The sequence below is a fragment of the Antechinus flavipes genome, chromosome 1 (assembly GCF_016432865.1).
Source record: "Antechinus flavipes isolate AdamAnt ecotype Samford, QLD, Australia chromosome 1, AdamAnt_v2, whole genome shotgun sequence".
Lineage (NCBI taxonomy): Eukaryota > Metazoa > Chordata > Mammalia > Dasyuromorphia > Dasyuridae > Antechinus > Antechinus flavipes.
In genome coordinates this window covers 262114082-262129894 of record NC_067398.1, presented here as the reverse complement: position 1 = coordinate 262129894, position 15813 = coordinate 262114082, and the positions used below count along the sequence as shown (strand labels likewise).

Here is a 15813-nt window from a genome sequence, read left to right as displayed (position 1 = left end):
AAATGTAAAAAATTCTTTTACATGTAACTGGAAAAAATATTTTAAAAATAAAAATGAAATAATCCTTCTGAAGAATATTTCTTCTTCATTTCTTCGCCTCTAGAATGTCGAGGAGTCACAATTCCAAGTTCAGATGACATCTTAAAGTTAGCAGAAGGCAACGCCTGCTGGTCTCCTCAAGAACTGCTGTGTATGGAAGAGGACACATTTATCAAGAATGTTGAGATGCTAGGGACCATCTTGAGTTTCAGTCAGTCTCAGCTGATGGCTCTGAAGGAGAAAGCAAAACAGGTCAACATTGCCTTAGAGAAGGAACAATTAAAAAAAATCCCACTTGTTATAGTTGTAGTAATGCCAAATTGATTTCTAATACTAAATTGATTTCTGGTCACAGGCTATTCACAAACTCTGTGTTAGCTAATAATGTTCACGAACAAGTCCAAAAGTATGTTGGATCATAAATTTAGAACTGGAAGAAACAATTTATTTAAGACTTAATTTAAGGCATCTGGGGTTAAGTGACTTTTTCAGGGTCACCCAGTTAGTAAGGGCTAAATGTCTGAGATCCAATTTGAACTCATGTTCCTGACTTCTCTATCCACTATCCCATCTAGCTGCCCCTTAGGAGAGACTTTAGAGGTCATCAGATCCAACTCTTATTTAGAGAGGAGGAAAAAAGCCCACAGAGGTTACAAGTTACAGACAGATAGTAAGGGGTAGGATTTGAACGCTTGTCTAAGATTGAGATTTCTTTTTCTTTTATTTTTCACATTTACCATCTGGTAGAGATGATATATGTGAATGCTTACTAGCAAAATGTATCATTTTCCTCATTTAAAAGGCACAAAATTGTTCAAGATAATCTAGGGTGCAGATAATCCACAGACTGAACAGTTAGCTGGTGAGTATTCCTAACCTGCCCATTGCAGCTCAGTTTTTCTGTAGAAAAGGTACACAACCTCTTCATCAGTCTTCAAAAATTAATATTAACAATTTCTGGACAGATGCCTACATTTCTTAGGGTTATCTTTCTTTCTTTCTTATTTTTCTCTGCCTCTTAGCAATCAATCAGGACTACTTTGGACTAGGCACTGGGGCAGGCACAAATAGCAAAACAGTCCCTGCTCTTAAGGAGCTAACATTCTAACATAAAAGATGACATTTACTTATAAACAAAACAAATTTGAGGTAGTGCACAAGCACTACTGGTAGAAGTACTAGCACCTAGAGGAACTAACAAAGAAAGGCTCTTAAGCTGAATTTTAAAAGAACCCAGAGATTTTAAGAGGCATATATCTGTAAAATGAAGAGAATTCTTAGATGGTCTCTAAATTCTCTTCTAGCTCTGAGTTGAGGATTCCCAGATTTCTGGTAGACTAAAAGAACAAAGTTCTTGCTTATAGCAAATGCCCAGATTCCTACTACTTTTCGTTATAACGTAGCAGAAAAATGGCAGAAAGAGCGAAGACAGGATTGGCTTTCAGAGCTCATTTTAGGATTTATTTTAGGTCCTAAATATCAGTACTTGCACAATAGATAATAATATAGCAGGTGCTGGATACCAAGACTATTGAATATTGGGAGAGTATAGCTCATATTCTACAAGTTTATTTTGAATCTGGATTTGTTTCCCAAGGTCTGGAATGTACCTTCTTATTGGAAAAATCATCACATCGTCTCCCTGGGCCGCATAGCTCTGGCTCTGAATGAGAATGAACTAAAACAACTGGATCTCAGCTCGATTGACACAGTGGCCTCCCTGAGCCAGCAGAAAGAGTGGACTCTGGGACAGGTAAGCAGAGAAACACAGAGATAGACAGAAACAGACAGACAGACACATATACACACAGAGAGAAACTCAGAGACAGAGAGATAGATATGGAGGGACAGGGATAGACAGAGAAGGGGATGGGGATAGAAACTGCTTCTTTTAGAAAAAAAGATCCAGCCTAAAAACAAAGACTTCTTTCTGCTTGTCATGGAGATGCTCTTAGCTCAAGAATTTGGTTTGTTTTCATGATAGGAGAGGGTCAGGTGTTGATTGTCCCAGAAGAACATATTATCCTGGGAGGAACTTTGCTTTTAAAACTGTGTGTTTAGGACCATAGTTCTTTATTAGTAAACTAAGGAAATCCAGGTGTCCTTCCTGCCCCACCCAAGTTCTCTCTGTACCTTGCACTGTGTTGATTCAATCCTGATAATTTTTAGGTTGATAACTCATTTTTAACTCATTTTTTATCATCTAAGAATTATTTTGCTGTTAATCTTGTCTGCCTCTTTGCTGGATCTTTTGCTATCTAGTAGACATCTCAAATTCAATATGCTCAAAACAGAACTCATTATCTTCCCCTCTTAATTTTTTTCAATAGCTTTCCTATTACCATAGAGGGCAACATCATCCTCCCAATCACTTGGGCTCAAAAATTTAGGAATCATCCTGGATTCCTTATTATTGCCCATATTCAATCTGTTGCTACTATTGATTTTATCTTTTAACATCTCTTATTTTATTTTTTATTGAAGCTTTTTATTTTCAAAACATATGCAAGGATAATTTTTCAATGCTGACCTTTGCAAAACCTTGTGTTCCAATTCCCCTTCCCCCTTCCCCACACTTCTCCTAGATAGCAAGTAATCCAATATATGTTTTTAACATCTCTTGAATATGGCCCTTTTCTCCTCTGACACCATCACCACTCTAGTGTAGAAAATCATCTCATGTTTCGATTTCTGCAGTAGTCTGCGTTGGATCTACCTGCTTCATAACTCTCTGCATCCCAATTCTTTCTCCACTCAGCCCCAAAAGTGATTTTCCTAAAACATAGGTCTGATCAGTTCAGCCCCATACTCAGCAAACTCCAATGGCTCCCTATTGCCTCCAGGACAAATGCTAGTCCCTTCCTACCTCTATAATCTTTTTATACCTTACTTCTCAACACATGCCCTTTGATACAGTGACACTGGCCTCCTGGCTGTTCCATGAACTTTTTGGTCTTATCTCATACACTTCCTAACCACAGATAAGTCAGTGAGCATTTCTGAACCTTCAGAGAACCTTCAGAAGGCTGAGGCAGACTTGGGGAGACAGAGATTTGTTGTGATTTGCTTGGGTGGCCTGAATTTTCACACCAATAAAATCCTCGATTTGTTGATATTGACCTTCTTTCTATAACAAGTCTTTGGAAGCAGCAAATTACAGAAAAATAAAGTCATATTAGAGACAAGGATAAAAACATAAACCTAAATTTTATAACTTTAAATGTAAATGTATTAAATAATTCAATAAAACAAAAGTTACAGATTGAATAAGGAAATAAAACTCAATAGTCTGTTGCTTATCCTTTTGTTATCATTTCCCCCTCTTTATCCATTTTTTTCTTTAAAAAATAGTTATATAGAATGACGCTGATGAACAGAGCGGTGTACTAGAAGAAATTAAACAATGTAATAATAAATTATATCAATAAAAATTTTTGAAGAAAAAAAAAAGAAACAGTGAATTTCATTCAGTGATCTCTAGATATAAAAGATATACAAATTGATAAATAACAAATATATAGCATAGCTATGGAATTCATAGCTGGAATTTCCCAGCTTGAAAGAGAAATCTGTTTTCTCTCTAGGTTTCACCCTCTCCTACCCTAAACCCACTAGGTTTTTGTTTTGTTGTTCCAGATGTAATCCCTAAATTTCAGCCAAGATTATTCATCCAATAGCACAGTATTGGCTGCTTTTTTTTCTCCCTGATTCCTATGCCCAGAAATCTTATTTTAATTGTACTTTCTCTAGTTATCTGAGTGTATAAGCCTTCATTCTGCATTCCTTTACTTCCCGTTTTTTAATGTAATTTTCTTTCTTCCTGACACACCTCACAAGCATCTTCTACCTTCTTTTATTCTGCCCTTTTGCCCTATAATATTTGGCCTTATTTCAGAAGTTTTCTCTTAGTGATATTATCTGTTTTCTATTTTAAAATACTCCTAAACATAAAATTAGTTCCACTAATTTTGGAGGCTGAGCAATACAACTATGGGCTTGTAAAAATAAAAGATTTTCTCTTTTCACTGGCCACTTGAAAAATGAGAATTAAAATTATTTAAAATACCATAGTTAAACCAAGGCAGTGATGTGGGCAGGTGTGTGTGTGTGTGTGTGTGTGTGTGTGTGTGTGTGTACACATATGGGTATGTGTATATGTGGGTATATGATTCTTTCTATTATATTGATTCTAAAATGTATCTCATTTTCATATTTATTTGTTTTTGAGGCAATTGGGATTAAGTGATTAGTCCAGAGTCACACAGCAAATAAGTGTTAAGAGTCTACGGTCAGATTTGAACTGATGATCTATCCACTGTGCCATCTAGTTGCCCCTCTTGTTTTTACAATTAGAAATTCATTCTGATTGTTTTTTCTTTTGTCTTTGTATCCTTAATACATGCATGCCAAATTCTGTTTTGAATTTTTAAATTGATACCTTTTGATTTTTAATATAACATTTATTTCCAAATACATCCCTTCTCTTTGCCCTTCCCTATATAGCAAGCTACCCCTTGTGATAAAGAAAAAAAAAAAACAGTTCAGAAAAACCAGTTAACACATGAATATGTGCAATAACATATTGTCCTCTATGCAATGAAAAAGAAATACATTTTCTTAACTTGGATTAATTGATTTTAATTATCTAGGATTTAGCTTCTTTTTATTCTTAGGATTTACATTATAATCAGTCTGTCTGTTTGTCTGTCTATCTCTCTCTTTTTCCATATATATATTTATATATATATATACAGATGTGAATATTTGGATATTCACATGTGTGTATGTGTATGGATCCTCTGTATATGGGTTTGATGATTCCATTATATTAATTGTAAAATGTAACTTGTTTTTATATTTATTTATATTTACATGTATATGTGTATATATGTACACATATACATACATATATATATATATATATAAATTTCTACCTCAGTTTATATACCTTACCATATTTTCTGAATTATTCATAATCTTTGCTTCTTATGGTACATTTTCTCAGGTTCTGATGCATTCACATATCACAATTTGTTTAGACATTCCATGGGCCCCTACTTTCCAGTTTTTGCTACCACAAAAAGTACCACAATTAATATTTTAGATATTCATTATATGCTTAGGACAAGAATCTCTGGGTCAAAAGATTTTTATATTTTAGCCATAAATTAAAAAAAAATTTAAAAGCACAATTCCAAATTGTTTTTTTATAAAAATAGGTTAATTCTTGGCTCTACTGATGGCATATTTGTGCCTGTGTTCCATAGTTCTTCACACATTGATTATTTGCATCTTTTACCTTTTCCATTTTACTAGATGTGAAGTAAATCTAGAATTCACTTTAATCTGCATTTCTTTTATTGGTGATTGGGAACAATCTTTTATAAGATCAATAGTTTGCATCTATCTTTTGAAAATTGTTTATATTCTTTGACTTTTTTTATTAGGAAATGGCTTTTGGTCTTGTATTAATTTTCTATACATTGTGAATATGATATTATCATATAGATTTGATGTGGAGATTTTCCTCTAATCATCAATTTCCTTTATCTTAGTTTCATTAATTTTGTTTAAACAAAAGCTTTTCAATTTCATCTTCTTAAGTTATCTAATTTGTCTCTTGCCCTATCATTTTTTACATTGTGTCACATTTATCATTATGTGTTATATTTACCCTATTAAATGATAAATATCTTGAGAGCAGTTATTACATTATTTTCTCCTTTGTATCCCAAATGTTTTGTACAAAGTAGTTGCTTGACAAATGTTTGTTTAAACGAATTGAATTGAAGCTACATTTTATTGCTTTAAGTCTTATTAATTCCTTTTGACTAATTCCTTTAGACATCCATCCTTTTTCTATTTCCTTTCACTGCTTTAGCTCCTTCTGCCAGCCATTGTTTTTCTTTCATACCTCCCTAGCCACACTGGCACCAATTTATTTGACCATTTATTTCAGTTTCTTGTCAATCAATTTCTTGTCTATTGAAAATTAGTACTTATAAGAATCACATTTGAACTTAACACATACAAGATCCTTCTGTCCAGGACAAAAAGATTTTTCACAATTTGCATACAACTGGGGAAGACCCAAACATCCCAATATAATAAGGAAAAAATAGAACAATAATGGTATCAGCTAGGTGGTGCAGTGGATAGAGAAACAGACCAGGAGTCCAGAAGAGCTGAGTTCAAATTCAGTCTCAAACACTTACTATCCTGGGCAAATCACTCAATCCTGTTTGCCTCAGTTTCCTCATCTGTAAAATGAGCTAGAGAAGGAAATGGCAAACCAATCTTGTATCTTTGCCAAGAAAACTCCATGTGGGGTCAGGAAGAGTCAGACATGACTAAAACTATCAAACAACAGCAAGAAAAACTTTAAGGATAAGCAACTAAAGGTAAACTCTTCAAGGTTTACAGAAGTTTTACATTTATTATCTCATCAGACTTTCATAACAACCCTGTAGCTTAGGTGCTATTATTATACCATTTTGCAGAGGAGTGGGCAAATATCTGAGGCAAAATTCAAACCCAGTCTAACACTTTACCCATTATGCCAGTCTGAAATTAGAACAAACAGAGTAATTGAGATGTTATGATTCCTCATGCAAAAGTGTCTATAAATTGTGTCAGTTGAAGATGGAGAGGGAGGATAAAGGGATATCAAAGTATACCAACACCTGTTCAGTGGAATTTATGTGACATAGGTTTCTTAAACTTTTTCCACTTACCATCTTTTTTCTCTGGAGAAATTTTTACATGACCCCAGGTATAATAGGCATATAAAACAGTTATGCAAATCAAACATTTAGTGATAATAAATCATAATTTTGCAACCCCCACATTTAGTTATGAGATTCTGTATGAGTTCATGAACCACAATTTAAGAAGTGGGAATATAGACTCGTAATCTAATCTCCTTATGTTATAGAGAAAAAAACCAAGGCCCTGAGAAATAAAACGATTTATCCAACACAGCAACAGAACCAGGACTAAAATTTGAGTCTCCCAATCTTTCCTCTGATGTTTTCTATTCCTTATTAGTTTTAGGAAACGTTTAGTGAATTTTGGAAGATAGTACGAGTTAGTCACTTTTGATAGTGATGTGTACTCTATGATTAATTTGGTTGCTTTATTGTGCTTACTTAAGCTCTGCCAAAGCATTGGCTCAGTCTCCTCATGAGACAGTCAACTTTATTCTATTCTATTCTATATTTCAGCCTGTATCTTCAATTTAACCACTCATTTTTCAGATGCACACTGTTGAGTATAAGAGAGAATGTGTGATAGAATGGGGAAATGATGTAAATGATCTCTGCTGCTTAATACTTGAGGCAGCAAGGTGTGCTATCTAGAGCAGTGTAGTCAAACTGAAATAGAAATAGGGCCACTAAGACATATATACATAAAGATTTCTGTTGGTTGCTTATTGACTTAGAAAACCACATATTAACATTATCTATGTTCTATTATATTTTTATTTATTTCATTAAATATTTACTAGGAATACTAGGAAATATTGCAGCCCCAGACACTTGTGCAGTAGGAATTAATTCCACACTAGGAATTTTTATGCCCAGAAGCAGTGGGATAAGACATACATTCAACCAGAAAGGCCAGCAAAAGAAAATGGGGGAGGAGCCTGCCATCCGACAGCTTCCTTTCTTTTTTTATTTTTTTTAATTTAATTTTTATTTTTTTTATTGTAGCTTTTTATTTACAAGATGTATGCATGGATGACTTTTCAGCATTGACAATGGAAAACTTTTTGTTTCAATTTTTCCCCTTCTTTCCCCTACCTCTTCCCCTATATAGCAGGTTGACCAATCCATGTTAAATATGTTAAAGTATAAGTTAAATACCATATATGTATACATATCCAAACAGTTATTTTGGACAGCTTTCTTTCTTAACTAATCATTCTGAATTCTAATGCCAGCACTACTATCACCTGTCATTTTGACCTTGGACAAATTTCCAACCTCTGTTTCTTTGTCTATAAAATGAAGGGGGTGTTCAGAGAGATTTTGTTCCTTGCAATAGTAAATTCTGTGGTGATGTGACATTATTTAAATGCATGCTGTTATAGGAACTGTCAGCTTTCCTGAAAGTGTATTAATGGCTACTTCAGCCAAAGACCATTACAAAAAAGAAGTGGTAAAAAAAAAAAAGTGCAGTTATGAACAGAGTGATGGAAATCTTATAATTATTCACTTCTCGGCCTTCAATATTGCTTTGAAGGTGATAGCATTAATTGCCTTGGAATCATTAGGAAAAGGCTGAGAAGTCACACAAGGGAATATATTCTGATTTATCTCTTGTGCTGGGCTTCATTCTTATAGACATTAGTGTCGAGAACAATTTAATACTGCCTAGCAAGAAAATATTTTAACTTTGAAATGTATTGTTTGTATTCACTTTTAATTACAGGTATGCCTGATATTCTGGGAACCTGAATTATTAACAAGGAAATAATGGAGCTACACTATCAAATCCTGTCTTAGGAGGTTAGGAATAGGAAGGGGAAGAATTTTTGTCAACACTTCTTGAATTCCATTCTAGGACAGACAGGGACATTGACGCCAAAATTATGCAGTTTTTGTAAAAAGCAAATTGGACTCTCGGTAATTCGTGTATGAAATGGTTAGGTGTCAATTCGTGATCTTTAATGAATTAATGAATTAATTAAATAGTGTTTTGATAGTATTTTTCTTAGTTGCAATAAAAAGACCAAGGAAGGGGTTTTTCTATTTATTATTTGTAGAAAATAGAAGGAATGCTTAATTTTCATTTTAACTCTGATCATGTTTGAGTCCATAAGAAAACATAATGGCAAATATGCTCAAAAATACAAGAGCAAAGAGGCTACAATGACTACAAATTTCTATTTTTTAAATTCAATTTTATTTTATTTTCAGCTCCAAATTCTCCCTCTCTTCCTTCCCCCTCCTATTGAGATTAAGAAGAAAAGACAATAAAACCCACTACAAACATATATGATCATATAAAACAATTTGCCACATTAGCCAAAAAAAAGAAAAAAGAGAAGAAAATATGCTTCAGTCTGTACTCTGAGTCCATCATCTCTCTCTGGAAGTGAATACCATGTTTTATCTTGAGCCTTTTGGATTTGTGGTTGATCATTGTCTTGATCAGAATTACTAAGTCTTTTGAAGTTAATTGTTTCTATAATATTGCTTTTACTGTATACATTATGCCCCTGGTTCCATTTACTTTGCTTTCCATAAATTCATATAAGTTTTCTCAAGTTTTTCCGAAGCCATCCTTTTCATCATTTCTTATAGAACATTAAGATTTCATCACATTTATGATGTAACACTGTTCAGCCAGTCCCAGAAGGAAAAATCTGTAACAGCTTTTTTTGTGTGTGGTAGCAAGAATTGGAAACTGATGAAGTTACTAATCCTGGCACTCTCTCTTTAGTTGTGATCTTAGGTAAGTTGAGTAACCTTTATGGACCTTGGTTTCCTCATGTATAAAATAGGATTGAAGTGGATAATCTATGAAGTGCCTTCTATATATTAGGGAAGCTAGCTGGTGCAGTAAATAGAGCACCAGTGTTCAAATCTGACCTCTGATACTTAACACATACTAGCTGTGTGATCCTGAGCAAGTCACTTAATCCTAATTGCCAATAAAATAAAATTACATATATTAGTAGCTTTCATGATGATTCAAAATATAATAAACTTGTTTTCTCTTTTAAAAATAATTTGAAGTATTCCTGGAACAAGTTCATTTTTCTGTCATTCTGTATTCATACATTAATGTTTATTTTACTTTTTTCCTAATTTTTTTGTTGTTACAGGCTAGTGCTATTCTTCGAGGATTTCTAGAAGACTCGGGCCATCAAATACAGGAATTAAAGAGTTTTGATTTAGTAGGACTTGGTACAAATTTATGTGCCATCAACGTTAATGAAGTTCCTTTGATAAGTATCTCAGAATTTAGGTAAGAAATGATATAAATGATGGTATCCTCAAGTGAATCAAGTCTTCCAGATGCCATTGAGTATAAAATTCTGTCTCTGAGGTTTATCAAAATTTTCACCAATACGTAAATGAATGAATGAAAATGCATTTTTAAAAAAATACTTATATTTGACAGGTACCATTTTAAGCTATGAAGGAAGAGATATTAAAATAGAGATAGTTCCTGACACCAAAGAACTTGCATTCTAATAGGGAAAGACAGCATATAAAAAGAAGAGTTTGGGGAATAGAGTTTTGTTCTGGGAAGGAGAAAAAAGAGAAAAAAGGATATAAATCAGTGGTAGGCAGACAGTGAGATAGCCTGAGTGAATAGTCTATTTAATAGATTAAATGAATTAGTTTGTGTACACACAGTGTCATTAATCAACTGGTTAGGCCCTAAGGAGCTCCAAAATAATTGGATTAATTTTCACAAGGACTGAGTTCTAGACTCTAGAAAATATGGTAATGCTGGTCCAGATGGGAAAGAGCAGGCATATGTGTGAAATAATGGCCTAGCCAACCAGCTTGATGAAATGTGAATCTGAGATCTACTTAATATTTTTCCTGTGCTGCAAAGTACTTACTGATATATAAATTATATGCTTTAAAATTTTTTTTATTTATTAAAAACTTAACATAGAGCCTCACTACAAAAAACTAAACTTACTTAGTGCTTTTTCATTTGGACTAATTCAGTGCACAAAGAATCATAACTATTTCAGGTACTTCCTTACATGCCCCATCATTCTTTGTTCAATTTTTGAAATTTGATTATAAAGTAATAAAACTGGTTTTTAAAAATATTACACGAGACTTAACATAAACTGATAAGTGGAGTATAACCAAGAGAACACTGTACACAGCAAAAGACACATTATGTGATGGTCAATTCTGAGGTGCTTCAGACCAGTTCCAATAGACTTGTGATGGAGAGAGCCATCTGCACCCAGACAGAGGACTGTGGGAACTGAATATGGATCTCAACATATTTTCACCTTTATTATTGTTTGCTTTTTTTTCTTTCTTCTTTTTTTTTTCCTTTTTGAGCTGATTTTTCTTATGCAGCATGATAATTGTGAAAATATGTATGGAAGAATTGCATTACTTACTGTCTAGGGGAGGTAGTTGGGGGAAAGGAGGGAAAAAATTTGGAATACAAGATTTTATTCCACAACTTAAGAATTGAGATGAATATTGTGCTCTTTGTAGTAGTCACTTTGGAACATCACATACTTATTCTAATCCTTTGAAGAACATTCATTTAAATATGCCAATGAGCAATTTGTCATAGTAATATAACAATATAATCATAGTTATAGTAACTGTTCTTATATAACACCTTTTGTTTTAATTTATTTTTAGTTGTATTAATTTTTTTGTTTTTATACTAGTCATTTCCTAAAATATTCCTCCCTTTACTCTATACTTGAACCCTTCTGTTTAATAAGAAAAAATTCAAAATCACTCACAAAGCAACTGAGTCTAATGATATATGATGCTTTCCATATCCATAGTTCTTCATCTCTCTACTGAGAAGAGGGAATTATATTTCATTACTCAGTCTCAAGATTCTGTGCCATTTTTTCAATAACTAGGTAGCACATTGTGACAAGTGGGCTGTGGACATTATTTTTATGAACTGGTTTTATTACATCTTGGTTCAGCTATCTTCAGTTGTTTCCTGTTACCAAATAAGTAAAATTCAAACTTTCTGGCCAGGCATTTGCGATCTTTCTCAATTTGTTTTTATCTAAACTATCTTTCTAGCCTTCTCGTATATTATTGGCCTCCAAATAAGCTATGTTCTGGCCACATCAGAACTCTCTCTATCTTTCAAATAAATGTACTTTCTTACCTTTTAATTGAATATTACTTAAATGCCATTTCTCCTATTAAGCTTCCCCTGGTTTCTCTCTTCTCTCTTCCACAGTCATTAAAACCCTTTTCCTCCTCAGATCTCATCTGTGTATTTTTAATGCACTTAGGTGAAATTGTGTATTTATGTTTGTAATTATGTATTTGTATCTTACCTCCCTACCAGTCAACAAGATTCATGAAGATGGGAAGCATGTTTTATCTAAATTTTCTATTTTTCCTGGAGCCTAACACAGCTCTTTTTTTGTTATTGAGTCATTTCAGTCACATCCAATTCTTTGTGACCTCATTTGGGTTGGAGTTTTTTTTTTTTTTTTGACAAACATATTGAAAGGGGTTTGCCATTTTCTTCTCCAACTCATTTTACAAATGAGGAAACTGAGGCAACTAGGGTTAAGTGATTTGCCCAGAGTCACACAGCTAACAAGTGGTTTACTGATTCCAGGCAAGGTGCTCTACATAGTGTGCTATTCAGCTGTCTATAGCACAGTTCTTATATACAGCAAGTGCCTAATTGATAGTTCTTGAATGAATGAAGAAAATAATCTATTCCCCCAATACTTTGGATTCTTAATCTGTATTTCTTTGAGAATCACATATTTATAATTCCATGAAATTCATGAGTATAATAAGTTCTTGAGAAGCAGACTATAGAGACCTTGAAGCCAGGGAGTCCTTAGTTTAAGTCTTACCTCTGATATATACTGTCTTTGGGATCCTGGATGAGTTACTTAAGCCCATGATGATGACCTCTGCAGCTCTCTAAGACTATAAATTATAGAGGAACTTCCTATCTGTCTTGGTAGAGGGAGTTTCCTCACCTAGGAAGTTCCTATGCTGATGAACTCCAAGGGCCATTCCCTATTCCTAGTGAGATTCTTTTTTTTTTTTTTCACTTAATAGCATTTTATTAAATAGTAATTTATTAGGATTAAACACTATTAAGTCATTGTTAATTGAAATTAAATATTCACTAAATCACATAATTATTTAATTGAAATCAATTTAAATATTATACTATTAGATACTATTATTATTAAAGTGTTTTTCCAATTACTTGTAAAGATAATTTTCAACATTCCTTAATGGAATTTGTTCTTTTTTCAGTGATGTGGTGAGGTAATTAGGGTTAAGTTACAGCTGGAAAGTACTGAGTATCTTAATTGGATTTGAACTCAGCTCCTCCTGACTTCAGGACCAGCACTCTATCCACTGCCCGATCTAGCTGTCCCTCCTAGTGAAATTCTTAAAACATGTAGCTATATACTCTTCTATCTGGATTTATGTTTTGTTTTTGTTGTTTTTGTCAAGAAATTTGTGAAAGTCTTATTGGTACCAGACACATAGCCCCTGGAATATTGTCTTTTTCCAATTGATAAAGAAAATTCAAAATCAATGACATAAAATCATCACCTTGCTATTTCTGACTTCTTGATCAACTTCCAGCTCTCAGCCTGGAGTTTGGCTAAATCCATCTTCAGAAGTGAGATCACATTTGAAATATTTTTCTGCAGGGTACACCACAGTAACTATAACTTTTTTCTTTTCTTAGCACTGTTGCTGCTAGAATTGGTACTCTGCTCTGCAGTACTCCCATCTTGGGAGCATTCAAGAGGAAGGCGGAGGCTGTGTTTGGGGATCCTACAGAATGGAGCAGTTCAGTGATATGGGAGCTGGGCACCATTGCAGGTAATAGATGTTGTGATCCAAGCTTTGCCTTGCCATTTCTCCCTTCCATCCCATCCCAACATCATAATTGTATATAAAAATAAAAATAGAATCTTATTATAGAACAGTTTGCTAGCCCACACACTAGCCTTCACCTGTACTTTTTCTCTCTTAGACCAAGAAAATCTACTGTGTTTCAGATCCAAATTGGAGGTAAATGAATGAAATTAACTCCTATGCCCATAAACATTAGCTAGGTGGTACAATGGATCTTCCAGCCTAGAGTTCAGGAGACCTGAGTTCAAATCTGGCTTCAGACACTGATTAGTTGTGTGACCCTGGATACTTCGTAACTTCAAAATACCTCCTTTGCTTTGGAAAAGGGAATTGATATCTCAAGTTTCTTTTAGTTGTGAAATTGCAGATCAAATCCTATGAATGTGTATGTATGTATATATACACATATATATCACATGTATATATATATCTATTTTTATATAACACAGATATTTGTATATTTATTCTAATGTATTTTCATTCTCTAATTCTAATATTATTTAGTTCCTTTTTGTGTAAGACTCTTCACAACTCCATTTTGAGGTTTTCTTTTTTTTTTCGTTTATTTTATTTTTAATGAAACAATTGGGATTAAATGCCTCGTCCAGGGATATACAGTTAGGAAGTATGAAGTGTCTGAAGTCAGATTTGAACTCTGGTTCTCCTGACTCCAAGGCTGGTGCACCATCTAGTGGCCCCAATTTAAGGATTTTCTTGGCAAAGACACTGGAGTAGTTTGCCATTTCCTTCTCCAGCTTGTTTTACAGATGAAGAAAATGAGGCAAGCAGAGTTAAATGATTTTCTCGGGATCATATAGCTATTAAGTGTTTGAGGCTGGATTTGAACTCAGAAGGATGAGTATTCTTTTTTTTTTTTTTTTAGTTTCCTTACAATTAGTATCATTTTTTGTATTATAGTTGTTTATATCCTTTTTTTTAAATAACTTTTTATTGACAGAACCCATGCCAGGGTAATTTTTTACAGCATTATCCCTTGCACTCACTTCTGTTCCGATTTTTCCCCTCCCCCAGATGGCAAGCAGTCCTTTACATGTTGAATAGGTTACAGTATATCCTAGATACAATATATGTGTGCAGAACCGAACAGTTCTCTTGTTGCACAGGGAGAATTGGATTCAGAAGGTATAAATAACTCGGGAAGAAAAACAAAAATGCAAGCAGTTTATATTCATTTCCCAGTGTTCTTTCTTTGGGTGTAGCTGCTTCTGTCCATCCTTGATCAATTGAAACTGAGTTAGATCTCTTTATCGAAGAGATCCACTTCCATCAGAACACATCCTCAAACATTGTTGAGGTATATAATGATCTCCTGGTTCTGCTCATTTCACTTAACATCAGTTCATGTAAGTCTCGCCAGTCCTCTCTGTATTCAGGATGAGTATTCTTGACGCTACACCTGGTACTCTATCCAATCACCTACCTACCATTTTATTACTAACTACAATATATATTAGAACAATATTAACAATAGGTAACATTTATATGGTATCTACTGTCCTAAGCAATGTTCTAATTGCTTTACAAATATTATTGTATTTTATTTTTACAACAAACAGGAGAGATTGGTGCTATAATTGTCCCCATTTTACAGAGGAGGAAACTGAGGCAACCAAAGATTAAGTAATTTGCCCCGAGTCACACACCTAATTACTATCTGAGGCTGAATTTGAACTGAATTTGAACACACGTGTGTATGTGTGTGTGTGTGTAAATATTTTGTGATCTAATGTGGAAAAACACATTATTTTAATCATTAGTCAGTATATTAATAAGCATGTGGCTTCTTGCATATGACATAGGCAGTACATTAGTGAAATGACTGAGGTTTACAATGTGTTCTTTTTTTTTGATGAATTGTTGCAAAGAATTGTTTTCCTAGTGCAATATTTAAGAATCTTTTAAGGAATGATTATTGTGGTGGGAAAATTGGATCTCTTGCACTGCACTTTGAAAAAAAAAAACTAGGTGTTCATGAGGGAATAAACGATCTAAATTTTTTTCCCCTAGCTGGATTAACAAAGGAAGAATTAAGGATGCTTAATAAGGATTTAATGCCTTATTTCCAGCCATCAGCCATAAAATGCATTCCTGAGAAGATCTTCAAAGTAAGTACTAAAGAACAAACAGGTGCTAAAGCCATTTTTCTTCATACAAG

General features: G+C 33.7%; 1 protein-coding gene across 1 annotated transcript in view; it reads left to right on the top strand.

Annotated features, from left to right (window-relative positions):
• OTOA (otoancorin) overlaps positions 1-15813 on the top strand; it is an 81493-nt gene that overhangs the window by 48215 nt on the left and 17465 nt on the right. Inside the window, exons 23-27 of the mRNA XM_051972364.1 lie at positions 104-291; positions 1637-1792; positions 9872-10014; positions 13465-13601; positions 15666-15763. Of these exons, the coding sequence (XP_051828324.1) occupies positions 104-291; positions 1637-1792; positions 9872-10014; positions 13465-13601; positions 15666-15763 (722 nt within the window). The remainder of the gene's footprint in view (positions 1-103; positions 292-1636; positions 1793-9871; positions 10015-13464; positions 13602-15665; positions 15764-15813) is intronic.